Consider the following 16376-nt stretch of genomic DNA (forward strand, 5'->3'; position numbering starts at 1 on the left):
AATTTTATTACGTGAATTTACGAAAATATCCTCCAAGGCAAAATGTTGACTTTTGTTGATTACCTTGTCGTATCACGTAAGATCCGTTTTCTTAGCGTATCCTCATAGTACTGGTCGCTACGAACGCGTGGGCGCAAACAGAATGTAATTTGGAGTTATAACGAAGAAATTATAAACAAACAAAGTTAAGGGCAAAATGGTCATTTGACCATTTTGTGGAAGGCTCCATATTGTTGGAGCAAAAATCTGGGAAGCCACACATGTGTATGGCTATGATGGAAAGGTAAGAAGAGAAAGAAGAAAGATGGACAGTGGAGAGAAAGGTAAAATGAAAGAAATAAAGGCAGGATTGCCCAATCGTGGAGAGAGAAAAAAAAAAAAGTGAACCAATGAGGATGAGAAGAAAGAAAAGAGGGGAACCCAGTCCTTTTCCTTTGACCCATTTGCCCATTGTGATCCGGTTCCCCGAACCGATTCCTGGCACCATTTTTCGACATGATTTCGTCGGTTTTTCGGGAGATTCACAGGCATCCACCACCATAAATCAACTCAAAAACCTCCTATCTTCATTTCTCCATCAAACCCGAGCTCTTTTGAGCATTATTTTGCAACGATCACCCCCGTCGACTTCAAGGACACCACGGCAGTGATTGGCCATTTCTACAACCACCACCGTCGACCACCACCATCAATCGGCTCCCTTTGAGGTCAGGAACAAAGCCCATGCATTGGTTGGGGCATCAGAGTTCGTTTGGACAGCGAATCGAGATCATCCATTTCTAGGGTTTTCGGCAGATTGAGGGTGATTTGAGGGGTTTTCTGGCCGAATTGAACTTCACCCAAGATCACTCCTTAGGTTTTCCGACGTGCCGAATCCGAATCCGCCCGTCCGTTTTCCCAAATTCTATTGTTTAGGTATAGTTTTACTAAAAGGTCTCTAATTGTGTTTAGGCTCGTTGGCAGGAAGCGACGTCTTCCTCACTAGTTCGAGCAGTTCTTGGGCAATAAAATCTGTGAGTGGACCCTTTCTTAACTTATATGTTTATAAAATATTAGTGTAGCATGCATTTCATAATTCATGATTGAATATGTTTTACATTATGCTTTATTTAAATAGCTTTTATGGAATAATTATGATTTATTGGATTTACATATTACTAACCGTTATGCATCACTGGATTTTCATTTATGAATTTCTATGTATTCACGCGTATGTTTTATTATGGATTTATGAATATGATTTACTATGGATTTATGAAATGAGGTTTTGAGCTTTTGAACTTCGGATCGATATGAGATTTTGAGATATATTTCCGATACGTATCTAGTGGTTTATTATACAGCACATCCACACAACATAGGTATGTAGATGTCTATGGTCATAGGACACAGTTGATGATGATTATGTATATATTTCTTCTCCAGCGTAACCCGGAGTTATACAGCTTCACCTTTGGGTGATGGGGCCTACCATGTTCCTTCACTGGCGTAACCCATTGTCATACAGCTTCACCTTTGGATGATGGACATGTACCGCTTGGTGAATGATGAATTGATGACATACCCCCAGTTTCACTAACGAAACCAGTGTCAGACAACTTCACTAGCCACGGTTAGTGTCGGTGTGTGATGTATATATTTTCTTCTCCGGTGTAACCTGAAGTCATACAGCTTCACCTTCGGGTGATGGGGCCTACCATGTTTCTTCACTGGCATAACCCAATATTGTATAGCTTCACCTTTGGGTGATAGACAGGTACTGCCTTCGGGTGACTATGATACCCTTAGAGAGTACAGTATTTATGAGATTTATGGATTTGCCCTTGAGCGATGATTACACCATTATTGAGCATGGTTTTACTCATACTTGTTTTATGAATGTTCTACATGGCATACTAGTGTTTTTCATAAAACCTATATGTGGTATTATATATGTGTTTTCAAAACAGGGGGTTATTATGTTCAGATATAAAATGTTTTCCTATTATTAGTATTATTATTATAAACTTTGGTCCACTAACCTTTCTGTTTTTGCACCCCCTCAAGAGTTGGGATCGAGGCACATGATCTCGGCATCATGACTCTACAACATACATATCCTCAAGTCTCCTCAATATAAGTATCATTCCCTTATTCGTATCTTTTTATAGTAATTATTCCCTATTATTTCTAATTAATTGTATGCTCTGAACACTTTCTTGCTTTGGTATAATCGTTTTAACTACTTATCTTGTATTTGTATGCATGTTTAAAATGGCTTCATCACCCTCCGGTGTCGGCCAGCACATACCTACCCTGATATTTCAGGATATTGGAGTTGGGGCGTGTCGACATAATGGGTGAATAACTTTCTTCATAGATAATCCCGGGGTGTTGTGAGAAATCTTGTGCAACAAGACGAGTTTTGTGACACACAATTTCGTTCTTCTCATTACGATTCTAAACAAAAACACACTTGTAGCCAACTGGCTTCACATATGGATGAGTAGGAGCTACAGGTCCAAACACCTTACGTTTTGCAAGTGAATCAAGTTTGACTTGTATTGCTTGTTTCCAGTTTAACCAATCAATTATACGTCGACATTCATCAATGAAACGAGGTTCAATGTCATCACTCAACATGATCTCAGTAGCTGCTCCATATACTAATGCATCGTCGAAAATCATTTCATTTCTATACCAAACATCATCCAAGCTAGCATAATGGATCAAAATCTCACGATTCTCAGGAGGTGGATTCATCTCTTTAAGGATGTTTCTGTAATCTAGAATTTCCTAATGAGTTGGATAGAATGAGTAGGCGACAGTTTGATTCACAATAAGCTCTTCAAGGGCATGTTTCGTGGGTTTCCTCTTTCGGGGGTGTGAATCTTTTGACCTAAGTGGTCTGCCATGCTTATGTGTAGGGGCAGATTATTGGCTAGCCGTTAATGTATATGGATCGGCCAAAGTGGTGTCCCAAGCTTCCAAGAAGGAAGTCCGTCGTACATTTGATACATTCATCTTTGCAGGCACATTTGCAGCTCGAATATGTGATCTTGTTACTCGTGCTAGATCGATGAAAGCATATGGCATACTCTGAGCTACGCTCTGAAGATATAATATGCATTACATTTCAGTTTCAGATTGATTGATGTACGGATCTAAATGAGACAAAGTGAGAGTCGTCCATGATAATTTGCGTCATTTTTCAAGAACGGTGACATTCTTATCTCCCCCTAACGATGGAAATACTATCTCATAGAAGTGACAATCCATGAAACGGGCAGTAAACAGATTGTCTAGCATAGGTTCTATGTAACTAATTATCGAAGGAGAATCATATCCGACATAGATTCTCATCATTTACTGATGCCCCATTTTTGTATATAAGCGAAATCGACACATAGACCGCACAACCAAAAACGTACAGATGCAGTATATCGGTTTGTATCCAGTAACCAACTGAAGAGCCCTATATGGTTGGGTCATAACAAATCTCAGGCCGACTAACATGGTTGCGTGCAATATTGCATGGCCTTAACCAGGGATCGGAAGCTTGGAATGTATAACCAACGATCAAGCAATCGTTTCTAAGCACTTAATGATTGCCTCTACCAGGCCATTCTAGGTGTGAACATGAGGTATGGATGTTCAACTTTAACCCCAACCAGCATGCAATAGTCCTTAAAAGTTTTAAATGTGAATTCTCCAGCATTATTTAATCGAATAAATTTGATTGGATATTTAGGGTGGTAAGCCCTGAGCTTGATAACCTAAGGCAACAGTTTGGAGAATGCAACGTTCCTTGCGGACAACAAGCACACTTGTGACCAACGTGTGGAAGTGTCAACCCAAACCATAAAATATCTAAATAGTCCGCAGGGAGGGTGATCCATCAGTCCACAAATGTCCCCCTGAATCCTTTGTAGAAAAATAGGTGGGTTCCAGCAAATCTTGTCATAAGAAGGCTTAATAATAAGTTTTCCCAATGAGCAAGTTTGACATGCAATTCCATAAATCGAACCTAAACTTTGGGTTAATGGATGGACGTGTGATGATTTTAGGATACGGGGCATCGTTGTTCATCCAGGGTGTCCCAAACGATCATGCCAAAGTGTAATCTCGTGTGCGGTCCCACAGGTAAGGCTGGCCATATAGTGGCTTTCAATAGGACATATGGTCGTAGTATATAAACCACTCGGGATACGCTCCATCTTTTCTAGAATACGCTTCTGGCCATATTCGTATGAAGTTATGCACACAAATTCAACTTCATTTTCTACATAGGTTTCAACGTTGTAATTGTTATCTCTAATGTCCTTGAAACTCAACAACATTCTTCTGGAATGTGGAGAATAAAGTGCCTCATCAATATTCAAGATTGTACCATTAGACAACATTATACGTGATTTACCGTAGTTCGATCAAGTTGGATGGTCCTGAGAGGGTTGTCAGAGGTGCATTCTTAGGTATGAAGTTAGTAAAATAGATGTGTTCACGCAAAACGGTTTGCGTAGTTGCATTATCTACCGACAACTAACTTTCCCACTAGTCATATCTGGAAATAAAAATTAATTTGAATCAGTCACATGCATAAAAGTTCTAAAAATAAATGTTCATTCAAAATAATTTATGTATTCAAGGATGGTAATGAATTAAAACTTAATATCCAAAAAACAAATAATCCAAACATAAAGGAAAATGTGCAAAATTAAACCAAAAAACAAGGGGGGTTCGGCCACATAGGTGGAATTCGGCCCTATTGTTCTAACTACAACTAAAAAAATAGTTTATGTCTAAGATTCTAATCTTCCGTAAGGGTGGTATCCTTCTAAAAGTCAGAAACCTCCATCTTGGTACTCTTAAGTTCATCCACTTGCACAAAGTTTGATTCAAACTTTTTACGACGAGAATGATATTCAGCTACAACCTTTGGAACCACGGCGATAGCATATGTACGCATCCATGGTTTTAGGTGCTTCGCCCTTATTCTTAAAGTTTGGGGCCTTGGGAGCGAGGTTTGGGTGCTTATGGGCTCGGTTTCCTCCCTTAGGTGGGTCTTGGCTCTGTTGACCTTGACGGGGTGGCTTCAAGCACATTAGTCACCCCAGTAGGTCTAGCTTAATGATTCTTCATCAACAACTGATTTTGCTTTTCAGCTAGAAGTAAAACAAAGATCAAATATGAAAACTTAGTGAACTTCTAAGCCTTATATTATTGCTACAGGACAATATTGGTAGCAAAGAAGGTCGAATAGGTCTTCTCTAGAAGATCATCTTTGGTCAAGTTCTCGTTACAAAACTTGAGAAGTGATTGGATTCGACAAACTTCAGAATTATATTCATTCACAGACTTAAAGTCTTGGATGCGCAAATATTGCCAGTCGTGTCTTGCTTTAGGCAAGAAGATGTCATTTTGGTGATCAAAACGATCAGCTAAAGCGACCCAAAGTGTTCATGGATCTTCCTCAGCAAGGTATTCAGTTTGCAGTGCGTCATGAATATGTCTTGGAATGAAGATCATGGCAGTGGCTTTCTTTGCAGTGAGGTGAGCTTCACATCTTGGACCCACTTGAGGTAGTTCCTTCTAGAGACCTCTAAAGTGGTGAAGTCGAGTTTGTTCAAATTCAACATGTCCCTATCACAAAATAAATGGACAAGATGTGGTTAGTGTGATTGAGAAAAAAATTCAATCCATTCACATAAAAGTAGAACATTCAGGTTCTAATAGACATGTATTGGTTTAAATTTTCATGAAAAAACTTTTGGTTTCTTATAGGTGATGTTTTTAAGGCAAACTTTAGGTTTTCAAACAAGGCATGTTTCTAGAAACTTCAAATTTCAAAATAATTATGAACTTCAGGTTCATATGTTCCTGCAAACAAACAAAAATATGCAATAATAAAATATGCAAATAGAACTTCAGGTCTAGAATTATAATTGAATTAATTATTTGAACTTCGGGAAAAAAAATTAAAGTGTGGGTGAAAAACTATAAACTTCATAAGGCCTAAAAAATAAGCATTTAAACATGGGGCCAAAATAATAGGTCAAAGCCCATGGGTGGGGTGAGTAATTTGCAAAGTACGGCCCAGGCCCAAAAATTGGGCTAGGTTAGGCTCAGGCCCAAACACGGAGGCACAGATCCACTACTTCGCAGCACGTGTGTTCCCAAGGGGGTGCGATCAAGTGCGTTGCAGGCTAGGTGCACAAAATCACTATCTACGGGTTGGAATATGGTGTGGTTAGGTGCAGGAAACTCAGAGAGCCCTTCAGGGGCTTCGTTCTGCTATGGTAGGGACACAGAGACACCAAAGTCACGTTTAAGTATGATGATAGGTCGAGAAGGGTCCCGACCCAAAGGTCCATGGCTCAGACCAAACACAAATCCTAACCATGCTGGGTGTGCGCATCAGAGAAATGAATGGCACTGCCGCTTTTGGTGGCCGTGTCTTGGTTGGTTGGACTGGGGACGAGTCACGGTGGTTGTTGACGACCACGGTGGTGAACAGAGATGGTTTACGTTTCAACAACCAAACCCTAGAAATTTTCAAATTGAATTTTCAAAAAAAAATTTGATAAGATTCAAATGAATCTCGGTCTAATTTCCGTCAGGGACAACTTCTGGTCGTCGGTAACAATGACCAAATGCTCAGGGCGATGCCTGCATGCAATGCCTGTGATGGTCATGGACAAGGACACCATTAATGGCGTCGGGGTTTTTCTGGGTTGCAAAGCCTAGAGCTTCTAGCTCCGTGGCTTGGTTTATCTCGGCCCGGCGCGGGGAGCGTAACGACTTGGCTTCCAGCCATCGCCATTGGGGTTCCCCACAAAACCGTAATTTTTTTTAATTAAATTACAGAATATAAATTTAATTTCAATTGCATGCATATTCAACATATAATTCAACGCATGAGCATATATTTGATGCAATTCATGGCAATATCAATTCACATAATTCAACAATTTGTGGATATAATGCATACACAATTTATATAGAATCTAAAATTCGAAAAATGTAAAGTTGGGTCATGCATTATGGTGAATGTTCATGCTAATAGGGCTACAAAAATATCAAGATAAAAACCATTGTTTTGAAAGAACATGATTGCGTGATGATATTGATGAACTGGTTTGATGTAGAAAACTTCCATGTCAGATTCCTAAGCGCAGCGGTAGGAGCGTGGTGATAACGTGTTTTGGCTTATATTTAACTGATAAGGGAGAGAGGGCTGGCGGCATAGAGAGAGAAAGAGATGTGCTTGTAGGGTTGTGTAGAGGATGTGTTGTTCCCACACGCAGTGCCTTTATTTATAGTAATAAGGGAGGGAAGAAATCCTTCTCCTGCAAGGAATACAAGGCCTAATAGGGAAGAATAACTAGAATAGAATCTAATCTAGGATTTACACAATCACACTTAAATAAGAAGTTTATAACAATTTGAAGCTGCTTTTAATTTTGGTAGCTAGGGTGAGGGACGCCAATCCATGTCATAACACGTCATATTTGACATTTCAATTGGAAAATATTTTTGCTGCAATTTTTAAGCTATTAGTGCTGATTTGGATATTTGGACATCTCCTTTGGAGATGCTCTAAGTTAGTAGGGGAAAGATAAATTATGTACATATAAATGAATTGATATTGGCCCTTCAAAAATCTTTTTATGCACTCCTCACATTTCTTCATTTTAAATATAAATATTTTAAAAATAAAAAAATAAAATTTTTAAAATACTAATAACAATTTCGTATAGATATGGCATATAAAATGGAGTGTCATGTTTCTCGCGTTCGTGTCGTTTTCGTGTCATTCCCAATAGCTCAACAGGTCGTGTCGTGTAATACCCGTTAAAGTAAACGGGTAATATGACCCAACCTGAAATCAACCTGTTAATATTTTCAGATAATATGACCCGACCTGTTACCCATTAAGAAAAATATTTTTTAAATCAATAAAAATGAAAATGAAAAACATAATTTGACCCAAAAAAAAGTAAAACATAATACTAAATTAGTATATACATACTAAATTTCAGAGTTGACCCCTTAATGAAACTTGTGAAGCTTTTCATTATGAGTGATTACATTTTTCACACTTCTACAATTATTATTATTAATTTTATTAATTTTTCACTCAAATAAATAACATTGTTCATGAGATTTGGAGGGTTTTAAAAATCTAAACGACCATGTAACCTTGCCAATGGAACTTAAAGCTTACATGTTATTTCTTTTACAAAATCCTCAATTTTCATAGATCATCATGACATAAGATTTTGTGGTATCCACTTCTGTAAATATTTTAAATTGACGATCAAATTATTTCATTGTATTCATACAGGATCAAGGAGTGTAGCTGTAAAAAATCATCAAAATCAGAGTTAAAATAACCGTTAAATCGTGATTTTTCGTTTATAACCGTCGAAAAGTTGTGTCTTGTTACTTGATCTCTGAATGTTTGTTTTTTGCAATTTTTGGCATATGTGATCTCGAAGCATATATAAACAAGTTTGACAGTTGGATCATTGAAATTAGTTTCATAGGATGCGTATCCCATCAAAACGATACATTAACTAACACCTTGAGTTTATTTATACTTTCATTAAGTATAACATAAGATTTTGTGGTATCCACTAGTGTACATATTTTAAATTGAAGATCGAATTCATTCATTGTATTCATATAAGATCAAGGAGTGTAGCTGTAAAAAATCATCAAAATCGGAGTTAAAATAATCGTTAAATCGTGATTTTTCGTTTATAACCGTCGAAAAGTTTTGTCTCGTTACTTGATCTTTGAATGTTTGTTTTTTGCAATTTTTAGTGTATGCGATCTCGAAGCATATATAAACAAGTTTGATGGTTGAATCGTTGAAATTAGTTTCGTAGGATGCGTATCCCATCAAAACAATAGATTCACTAACACTTAAGAGTTTATTTATACTTTCATCAAGTATAATATAAGATTTTGTGGTATCCACTAGTGTAAATATTTTAAATTGAAGATCGAATACATTCATTGTATTCATATAGGGTCAATGAGTGTAGCTGTAAAAAATCATCAAAATCAGAGTTAAAATAACCGTTAAATCATGATTTTTTGTTTATAACCATCGAAAAGTTTTGTCTCGTACTTGATCTTTGAATGTTTGTATTTTTCAATTTTTAGCGTATGCGATCTCAAAGCATATATAAACAAGTTTAACAGTTGGATTATTGAAATTAGTTTCATAGGATGCGTATCCCATCAAAACGGTAGATTCACTAACACTTAAGAGTTTATTTATACTTTCATCAAGTATAACATAAGATTTTGTGGTATCCACTAGTGTAAATATTTTAAATTGAAGATCGAATTCATTCATTGTATTCATATAGGGTCAAGGAGTGTAGCTGTAAAAAAATCATCAAAATCAGAGTTAAAATAACCGTTAAATCGTGATTTTTCGTTTATAACCATCGAAAAGTTTTGTTTTGTTACTTGATCTTTGAATGTTTGTATTTTGCAATTTTTAGTGTATGCAATCTCGAAGCATATATAAACAAGTTTGACGGTTGGATCGTTGAAATTAGTTTCGTATGATGTGTATCCCATCAAAACGATAGATTCACTAACACTTAAAGAGTTTATTTATACTTTCATCAGTATAACATAAGATTTTGTGGTATCCACTAGTGTAAATATTTTAAATTGAAGATCGAACTCATTCATTATATTCATATAGGGTCAAAGAGTGTAGCTGTAAAAAATCATTAAAGTCAGAGTTAAAATAACCGTTAAATCGTGATTTTTCGTTTATAACCGTCAAAAAGTTTTGTCCTGTTACTTGATCTCTGAATGTTTGTTTTTTGCAAATTTTGGCGTATGCGATCTCAAAGCATATATAAACAAGTTTGACGGTTGGATCATTGAAATTAGATTCATAGGATGTGTATCCCATCAAAACGATACATTAACTAACACTTAGAGTTTCTTTGGGTTAAATATTAGGCAGGAAATGGATGGATATAGGGTGCAAAATTTCCCAAACATTAGGTGGGAAATGGATGAAACTCTTGAAATATTAGGCAGGAAATTAATTATTATAATTTTTTTATGTGTTTGATATTTTAAAATTACTTGATATTTTTATTTTTAATGTATTTTATGATTTTTAATCTCAATCTTTGCCTATAATATACTATAAAAATAAATAAATAAATAAAACTTAAATTTTAAAATTTATATAGAATAATAATAGAATAATAATTAATAAACAATATATACATATTTATTATATCTATTGCATTTTATAGTAAGTTTTTTTTAGTAGTTTAAAAAATTAAAATCATCAAAATAACATTTTTCTCATCGTGTCGAAACAGGTTATCCGCGTGTCACTCTCATGTAAAACTGTTAAGGATGCATTGTTAACGGGTTATTATCGTGTGACCTGATAATGACCTGAAACCTGTTATTTTCGTGTCGTGTTAACGGGTCGTGTAAGAAATTGCCAGGTCTAACTGACACTTACATGCACAGTATCTTTCGGTTACACAATAGAATCTCCAGCTATCTTTCCGGTTACACAATAGAATCTCCAGCTAGTCACACCTCAAGCTAGAACGGAATATGCCAATTATGAAATTTAACCTAAGAATCTCCTCTGATAAAGTAGACACTAACTGTCGCCAAATGATCATAGACGGAAATTCGAAGTGCAAATCACACCTAGAAATCCATCGTAAGTTTGCTTGATTTGTTACAAAAAAGTTTGTGAAACAATTGCCAGTTTGGACATGTTATACCGTCCTATGCCCATACTGGCAGAGGGTTTCCCAATAAGCCACCAACTTTAACAAAACGCTCCCAAATTCAGCTTAAGCCATAAGCATTCATGATCCATAAAGCGATTGAAATCATTAGTTAAGCATCCAGCGAAAAAAGCTTACTTATGTACTGACAGAGAAAGCAAATTACAAGGAGCGGATGATCTCATTATTCCCACACGTTACTTTCAACTATTTATTCTGACAAAGCTCCAGAACCGGTGAATCCAACGTTCCTCTACAATAACTCCTTAACGTGACAATGTTGCGAGACAGACATTGTATACACTTGTTGCATGCAACACTTTCTTTGAATACCTTAAAACGGCGCACCAAACTCGAGGACCTTCTTCCAGGATGGTCTGCTGCTAATATCATCCCACCAAGCAGAGACATGCTTTCTGTCCCTTATCATATACTCCTTCCCCATACTATTGGCCAAGTAGTGGGTGAACGGAAGGTGGCTAAGATCAGCAAGGCTGAAAAAATCACCGGCCAAGTACTTGCTCTTCGACAGCCTCTCCTCGTAAATGTCCAACACCTTCCCGAGCTTTTCTTCACTCTCCTGGATGATCTTCGGGTCTGAAGGAAATCCCAATGCCGAGGCAAACAAAATGTGCATGACCAAGTTGTCGAGTGGCGGGTGATAGTTGCTTGCTTCAACCTCTAGCCACTGTTCCACAAGACCTCTTTCCTCAATTGTCTTTCCAAGTAAATCAGTCCCCTGGGATTTGTATTTTTCGGCATAGTACCTTATGATTGCGCGAGATTCTGCAAATCAAATTTGGACGGTTTTATTATACAACTTGTTATGTCACTACACTTACGCAGAAGAGAAAGGAGAACAAGGTTTTCATCAAACAATTTACACAAAATTTCTCACTGCCGAAACATAATTACTGGGGTGAATACTACATAACCATGGCAACAAAGTTATCTGGCTTCTGATCTGAAAATCAATCACACTCCAACTGAAAAAAGCTGCAAGATCGATGCGGTTTACGGCAAACGATATATGAAGTTAAGAATATAACATGCTACACTGTTTATCTATGAAAAATTTCCTGCGATATTTCACAATTTTCAACTAATATCTGTAACAAAGAAAACACAAACATTATTAATGAAATTAATATTTATCTGCAAACAAGAAAGGATAAAACTTGACAAACGTGGATTCAAATTCAAAAAGAGGCATACCATACAAAGTATAATCCCCATCTTGGATAACAGGAACTTGTCCAAAGGGCTGCATTTGTAAAGACAAGGCAACGCAAAGATCAATATATTTATAGTTTCCGAAAAGATTAATACGAGTAGAGCAATCACGATTAACAAATGAATGAATAGCTAAAGCTAACCTGTAATTTGAGAAATTCCGGAGATTTGTGTTCACCCTTGAAGAGATCAATGGGGCTGGTCTCAAATTCAATCTCCTTCTCAACAAGGCACACCAGCACACGCTTCGGCGAAGCGTAGAAAGGGCCGTACACCTTCACCACCATCGCAATTGTTATCGAAAATTGTTTTCGAAAATTGAGAAACCAAGAATTTAGTTTGTGCAGAACAGAGTTTGGTCTCCAGATCTTATAGACTCTCCAGTTCTTTGATGGAAGACAGTATCCAATTTGCTTTTGCTCTCTCGGTCTTTTGCTGTTGTAAGCTCTTTGCTCATCCCATCACAAGGGGAACACAGAAATTATTAATGGTCGGTTTTCGATATCAAATGGATTAAGGAAGGTCAAATAACATACAATAATACGGAGTGGATAAGAGATAAAATAAAGGTAAATAGCACCAACCGAAAAGCAAATCGTGGAGGTCTCTCCATTCATATTATAGGACCCCCTGTGCCCAAATTCTCCATAAACTAGGTAAAAATTTAATATTAATTGCATAGTTTGCAAAACAAACTCACACGAGGGGAGAGAAAATTTTCAACGTAACAGCTATACCGCACCGTATTAAGACCTGGTTTGGTACTGAGGTGATTCTAAAAAAAGCTGCTATCAAAAAAAGCTGAGAGCTGTTTTTGTCTTTGGTAAACACTCAGCTTCAGCTTTTTTTCACAGTTTTGAATGAAAAAAAGCCAAAAACAAGAAGCCGTAAAACCCATCTTTGAAAAACCGGCTTTTTTTCATATCTGTTTTACATAAAAGTTTACCAAACACTCTAATACTGCGCATTTTTTTTTCAAAAGCACTTTTACAAAAAAGTTTACCAAACACTCTGCTGCTTTATTTCACAGCTGCTTATTCTCACAACACAGCAGAAGCAGCTTTTTTTCAAAGCACAACAATACCAAACCAGCCCCAAATCCACTTATGTCATAGCATGGCATCTCTTTATTAATACTATAGTCAAAGTTCATGAAAAAAAATAAAAAAAGACAAGGATTGTCTGCCTTCTCATTTTCGATGTCCTTCCGTGCCTTTTTCTTTACGTGATCACAGTTAAGTTACGTCAACATTTTATATTACTATTCATTTTTGTCTTATTTTTTCTATAAAAAAAAATAATATAAAATGTTGACGTAGCTTAACCGTGACCATACAAAACAGGAGGGTACGGAAGAACACTAAAGGTGGAAGGGCAAACAATTCTTGCCCAAAAAAGAAAATACATATCAACTATGTTGTACACCGATATTACTACAACACCACGTGGATTAGTTACACTACCTACTACCGATATTACTACATATTCTTCATCAACGCCACCAATTTTCCAAAAAATATGGCTTACCTAGAAAAACTCTATACATATATATATATATATATATATATATATATATATATATATATATAGCCCTTTAATGGTAGGGATTCTCATTTTTCAAAAACAATAGGGATACCCTTTTGATCGTTAGATTTGACTTTAATGAAATTTTATGGTTGAGATTAAATTACAAGCCACAAAATCTCAACCACAGGATTTCATTAAAATCAAATTTAACGGTCAAGAGGATGTCCCTTTTTTTTTTTTTTTTTTTGAAAAATGAAGATTTTTTCCCTTAAAGGCTTCTTTTATATATATCACATCATAGCCACTGTCACAGTTCTCTCTATACATACACTACTGGGAAATAAATAAATAAGGGTAAAATACAAAAATCTATCTCAACTATTGGTCTCACGACACTTTCATACCTCATCTTTTTAAAATGACAATGGCATACCTTATCTTACGAATTTGTGCCAACGTCATACCACCGTCAGTTTCTCTGTTAAGTGTTGACGTGGCTAAATACGGGGGTCACTCACTAATCCAACTGGATTAAAATATAATTAAATATATTTTTTAATAATTAAAATTAAAAAAATTAAAAAAAAATTATATTAAATCTCTCTCTCGCCTTTCTCTCTTCTCTGTATCCCCAAAACCCATTCCCACCCAACCCCCCCCCCCCCCCGGTCGCCTTCCCACCCGTCCCCCCAACCTTCCTCCACCACCCTCTCTCCCGTCTCTCTCTCACATCTCCCTCTCCTCTCCACCGAAGTCTCCTTCCTCCCCACTTCTCTCTCTCGTCGTGCCCAGAACCCCCCAAACCCACCTAGATTTTTTCATCCGCCCTTCTTTCTCGAATCTTCCTGCAAGCTCCGACCCGCTTCCATCTCCCACTCCATTGCCCACCGTCGTTGTCGTCTCCGAAGTTGTCAAGGAGAAAGGGAAAGAAGGAGAGCTGTCAAGGTTAGGGTCGACGAGGTTGCCGTCTTCCCCTAACGCAAACCCAGATCCCACCCCAAACCAGCCACTCCCATTCCCACCAGGTGCCTCTCTTCTCTTCCTCCGCTGCTCTCTCTATTTCTAACCTACAAGCATGCATAAAAAACAAAGCACCCACCAATCCTGAGAACACACCATTAACAAAAGTTCAAAAATCCATCTTCTAGTTTACCTCACTTTTCTATGAAAATGGAACCTTCAGAATATCAAAAAAATTCATTTCCTTTCTCCCACATTTTCCGAGCAACCAAACAAAACAAAACCATTCAATTTTTCCCAAAAAAAAAAAAATAGAAAACAAGGAGAGAAAGGTAATAGGACAGAAATGAGGGGAGGATTACCCAATCAGGGAGAGAGAAAAAAAGAGTGAACCAATGAGGATGAGAAGAAAGAAAGGAGGGGAACCCGATCGACTTCATTTCTCCATCAAACCCGAGCAGTTTTGAGCGTTATTTCACGAAGATCACCCCGTCGACTTCAAGGACACCACGGCGATGATCAACCATTTCTACAAACACCATCGTCAACCACCACGATCAATCGGCTCCCCTTGAGGTCGGAAACAAAGCCCATGCATTGGTTGGGGCATCGAAGTTCATTTAGCAAATCGATATCACTCATTTCTAGGGTTTTTAGCAGATTGAGGGTGATTTGAGGGGTTTTCCAGCCGAATTGGACTTCGGCCCAAGTATGAAAGTTGTTTCTCTCGTTGACATCTTCATTCTTGTGAAATATGGGAATTTTTTGAGTTCTTCGATTTTCCCCCGACTTGAGGTGGTTGGCTGGCCGCCGCATGCAGTAGTGCGTGGCCTTACAGGGCGCCGCCTCATGGCGGTTTGTGTGGCAGCGCGTGGGGGGAACCTGAGGTCGCTCGTTAGGTTTTCCAACGTGCCGAATCCGAATCCGAATCCGCCATCCATTTTCCCAAATTCTATTGTTTAGGTATAGTTTTACTAAAAGGTCTCTAATTGTGTTTATGCTTGTTGGTGGGAAGCGATGTCTTCCTCGCTAGTTCAAGTAGTTCTCGGGCAATAAAATCTGTGAGTGGACCCCTTCTTAACTTATATGTTTATAAAATATTAGCATAACATGGATTTCATAATTCATGATTGAATATGTTTTACATTATGCTTTATTTAAATAGCTTTTATGGAATAATTATGATTTATTGGATTTACATATTACTAACGGTTATGCATCACTAGATTTTCGTTTATGAATTTCTATGGATTCACGCGTATGTTTTATTATGGATTTATGAATATGATTTACCATGGATTTATGATGTGAGGTTTTGAGCTTTTGAACTTCGGATCGATATGAGATTTGGGGATATGTTTCCACACAACACGGGTATGTAGATGTGTATGGCCATAGGACACAGCTGAGGATGATTATGTATATAGTTCTTCTCCGGTGTAACCCGGAGTCGTACAACTTCGCCTTCGGGTGATGAGGCCTACCATGTTCCTTCACTGGCGTAACCCAGTGTCGTACAGCTTCACTTGATACTGCCTTCGGGCAAATGATGAGTTGATGATATTGATGACATACCCCCAGCTTCACTGGCGAAACCAATGTCGGACAACTTCACCAGCCACGGTTAGTGTCGGTGTGTGATGTATATATTTTCTTCTCCAGTGTAACTCGAAATCGTACAGCTTCACCTTCAGGTGATGGGGCCTACCATCTTTCTTCACTGGCATAACCCAATGTTGTACAACTTCACCTTTAGGTGATAGACAAGTACTGCCTTCGGGCGACTATGATACCCCTAGAGAGTACAGTATTGAAGAGATTTATGGGTCTTCCTTCGAGCGATGATTGCACTATTATTAAGCATGGTTTTACTCATACTTG

The 16376-nt window shown here is 37.5% G+C and overlaps 1 protein-coding gene across 1 annotated transcript; it reads right to left on the reverse strand.

Annotated features, from left to right (window-relative positions):
- Nucleotides 1-10815: 10815 nt before the first annotated feature.
- Nucleotides 10816-12510, reverse strand: LOC137708675 (glutathione S-transferase F9-like). Its single transcript, XM_068447799.1, has 3 exons — nt 12152-12510; nt 11991-12039; nt 10816-11561 (listed from the first exon to the last, which is right to left on the reverse strand). Exons 1-3 carry the CDS (start codon nt 12293-12295, stop codon nt 11110-11112), a joined length of 645 nt encoding a protein of 214 aa, XP_068303900.1. The 5' UTR covers nt 12296-12510; the 3' UTR covers nt 10816-11109.
- Between the last annotated feature and the right edge of the window lie 3866 nt (nt 12511-16376).

The sequence above is a fragment of the Pyrus communis genome, chromosome 11, assembly GCF_963583255.1.
Source record: "Pyrus communis chromosome 11, drPyrComm1.1, whole genome shotgun sequence".
NCBI lineage: Eukaryota > Viridiplantae > Streptophyta > Magnoliopsida > Rosales > Rosaceae > Pyrus > Pyrus communis.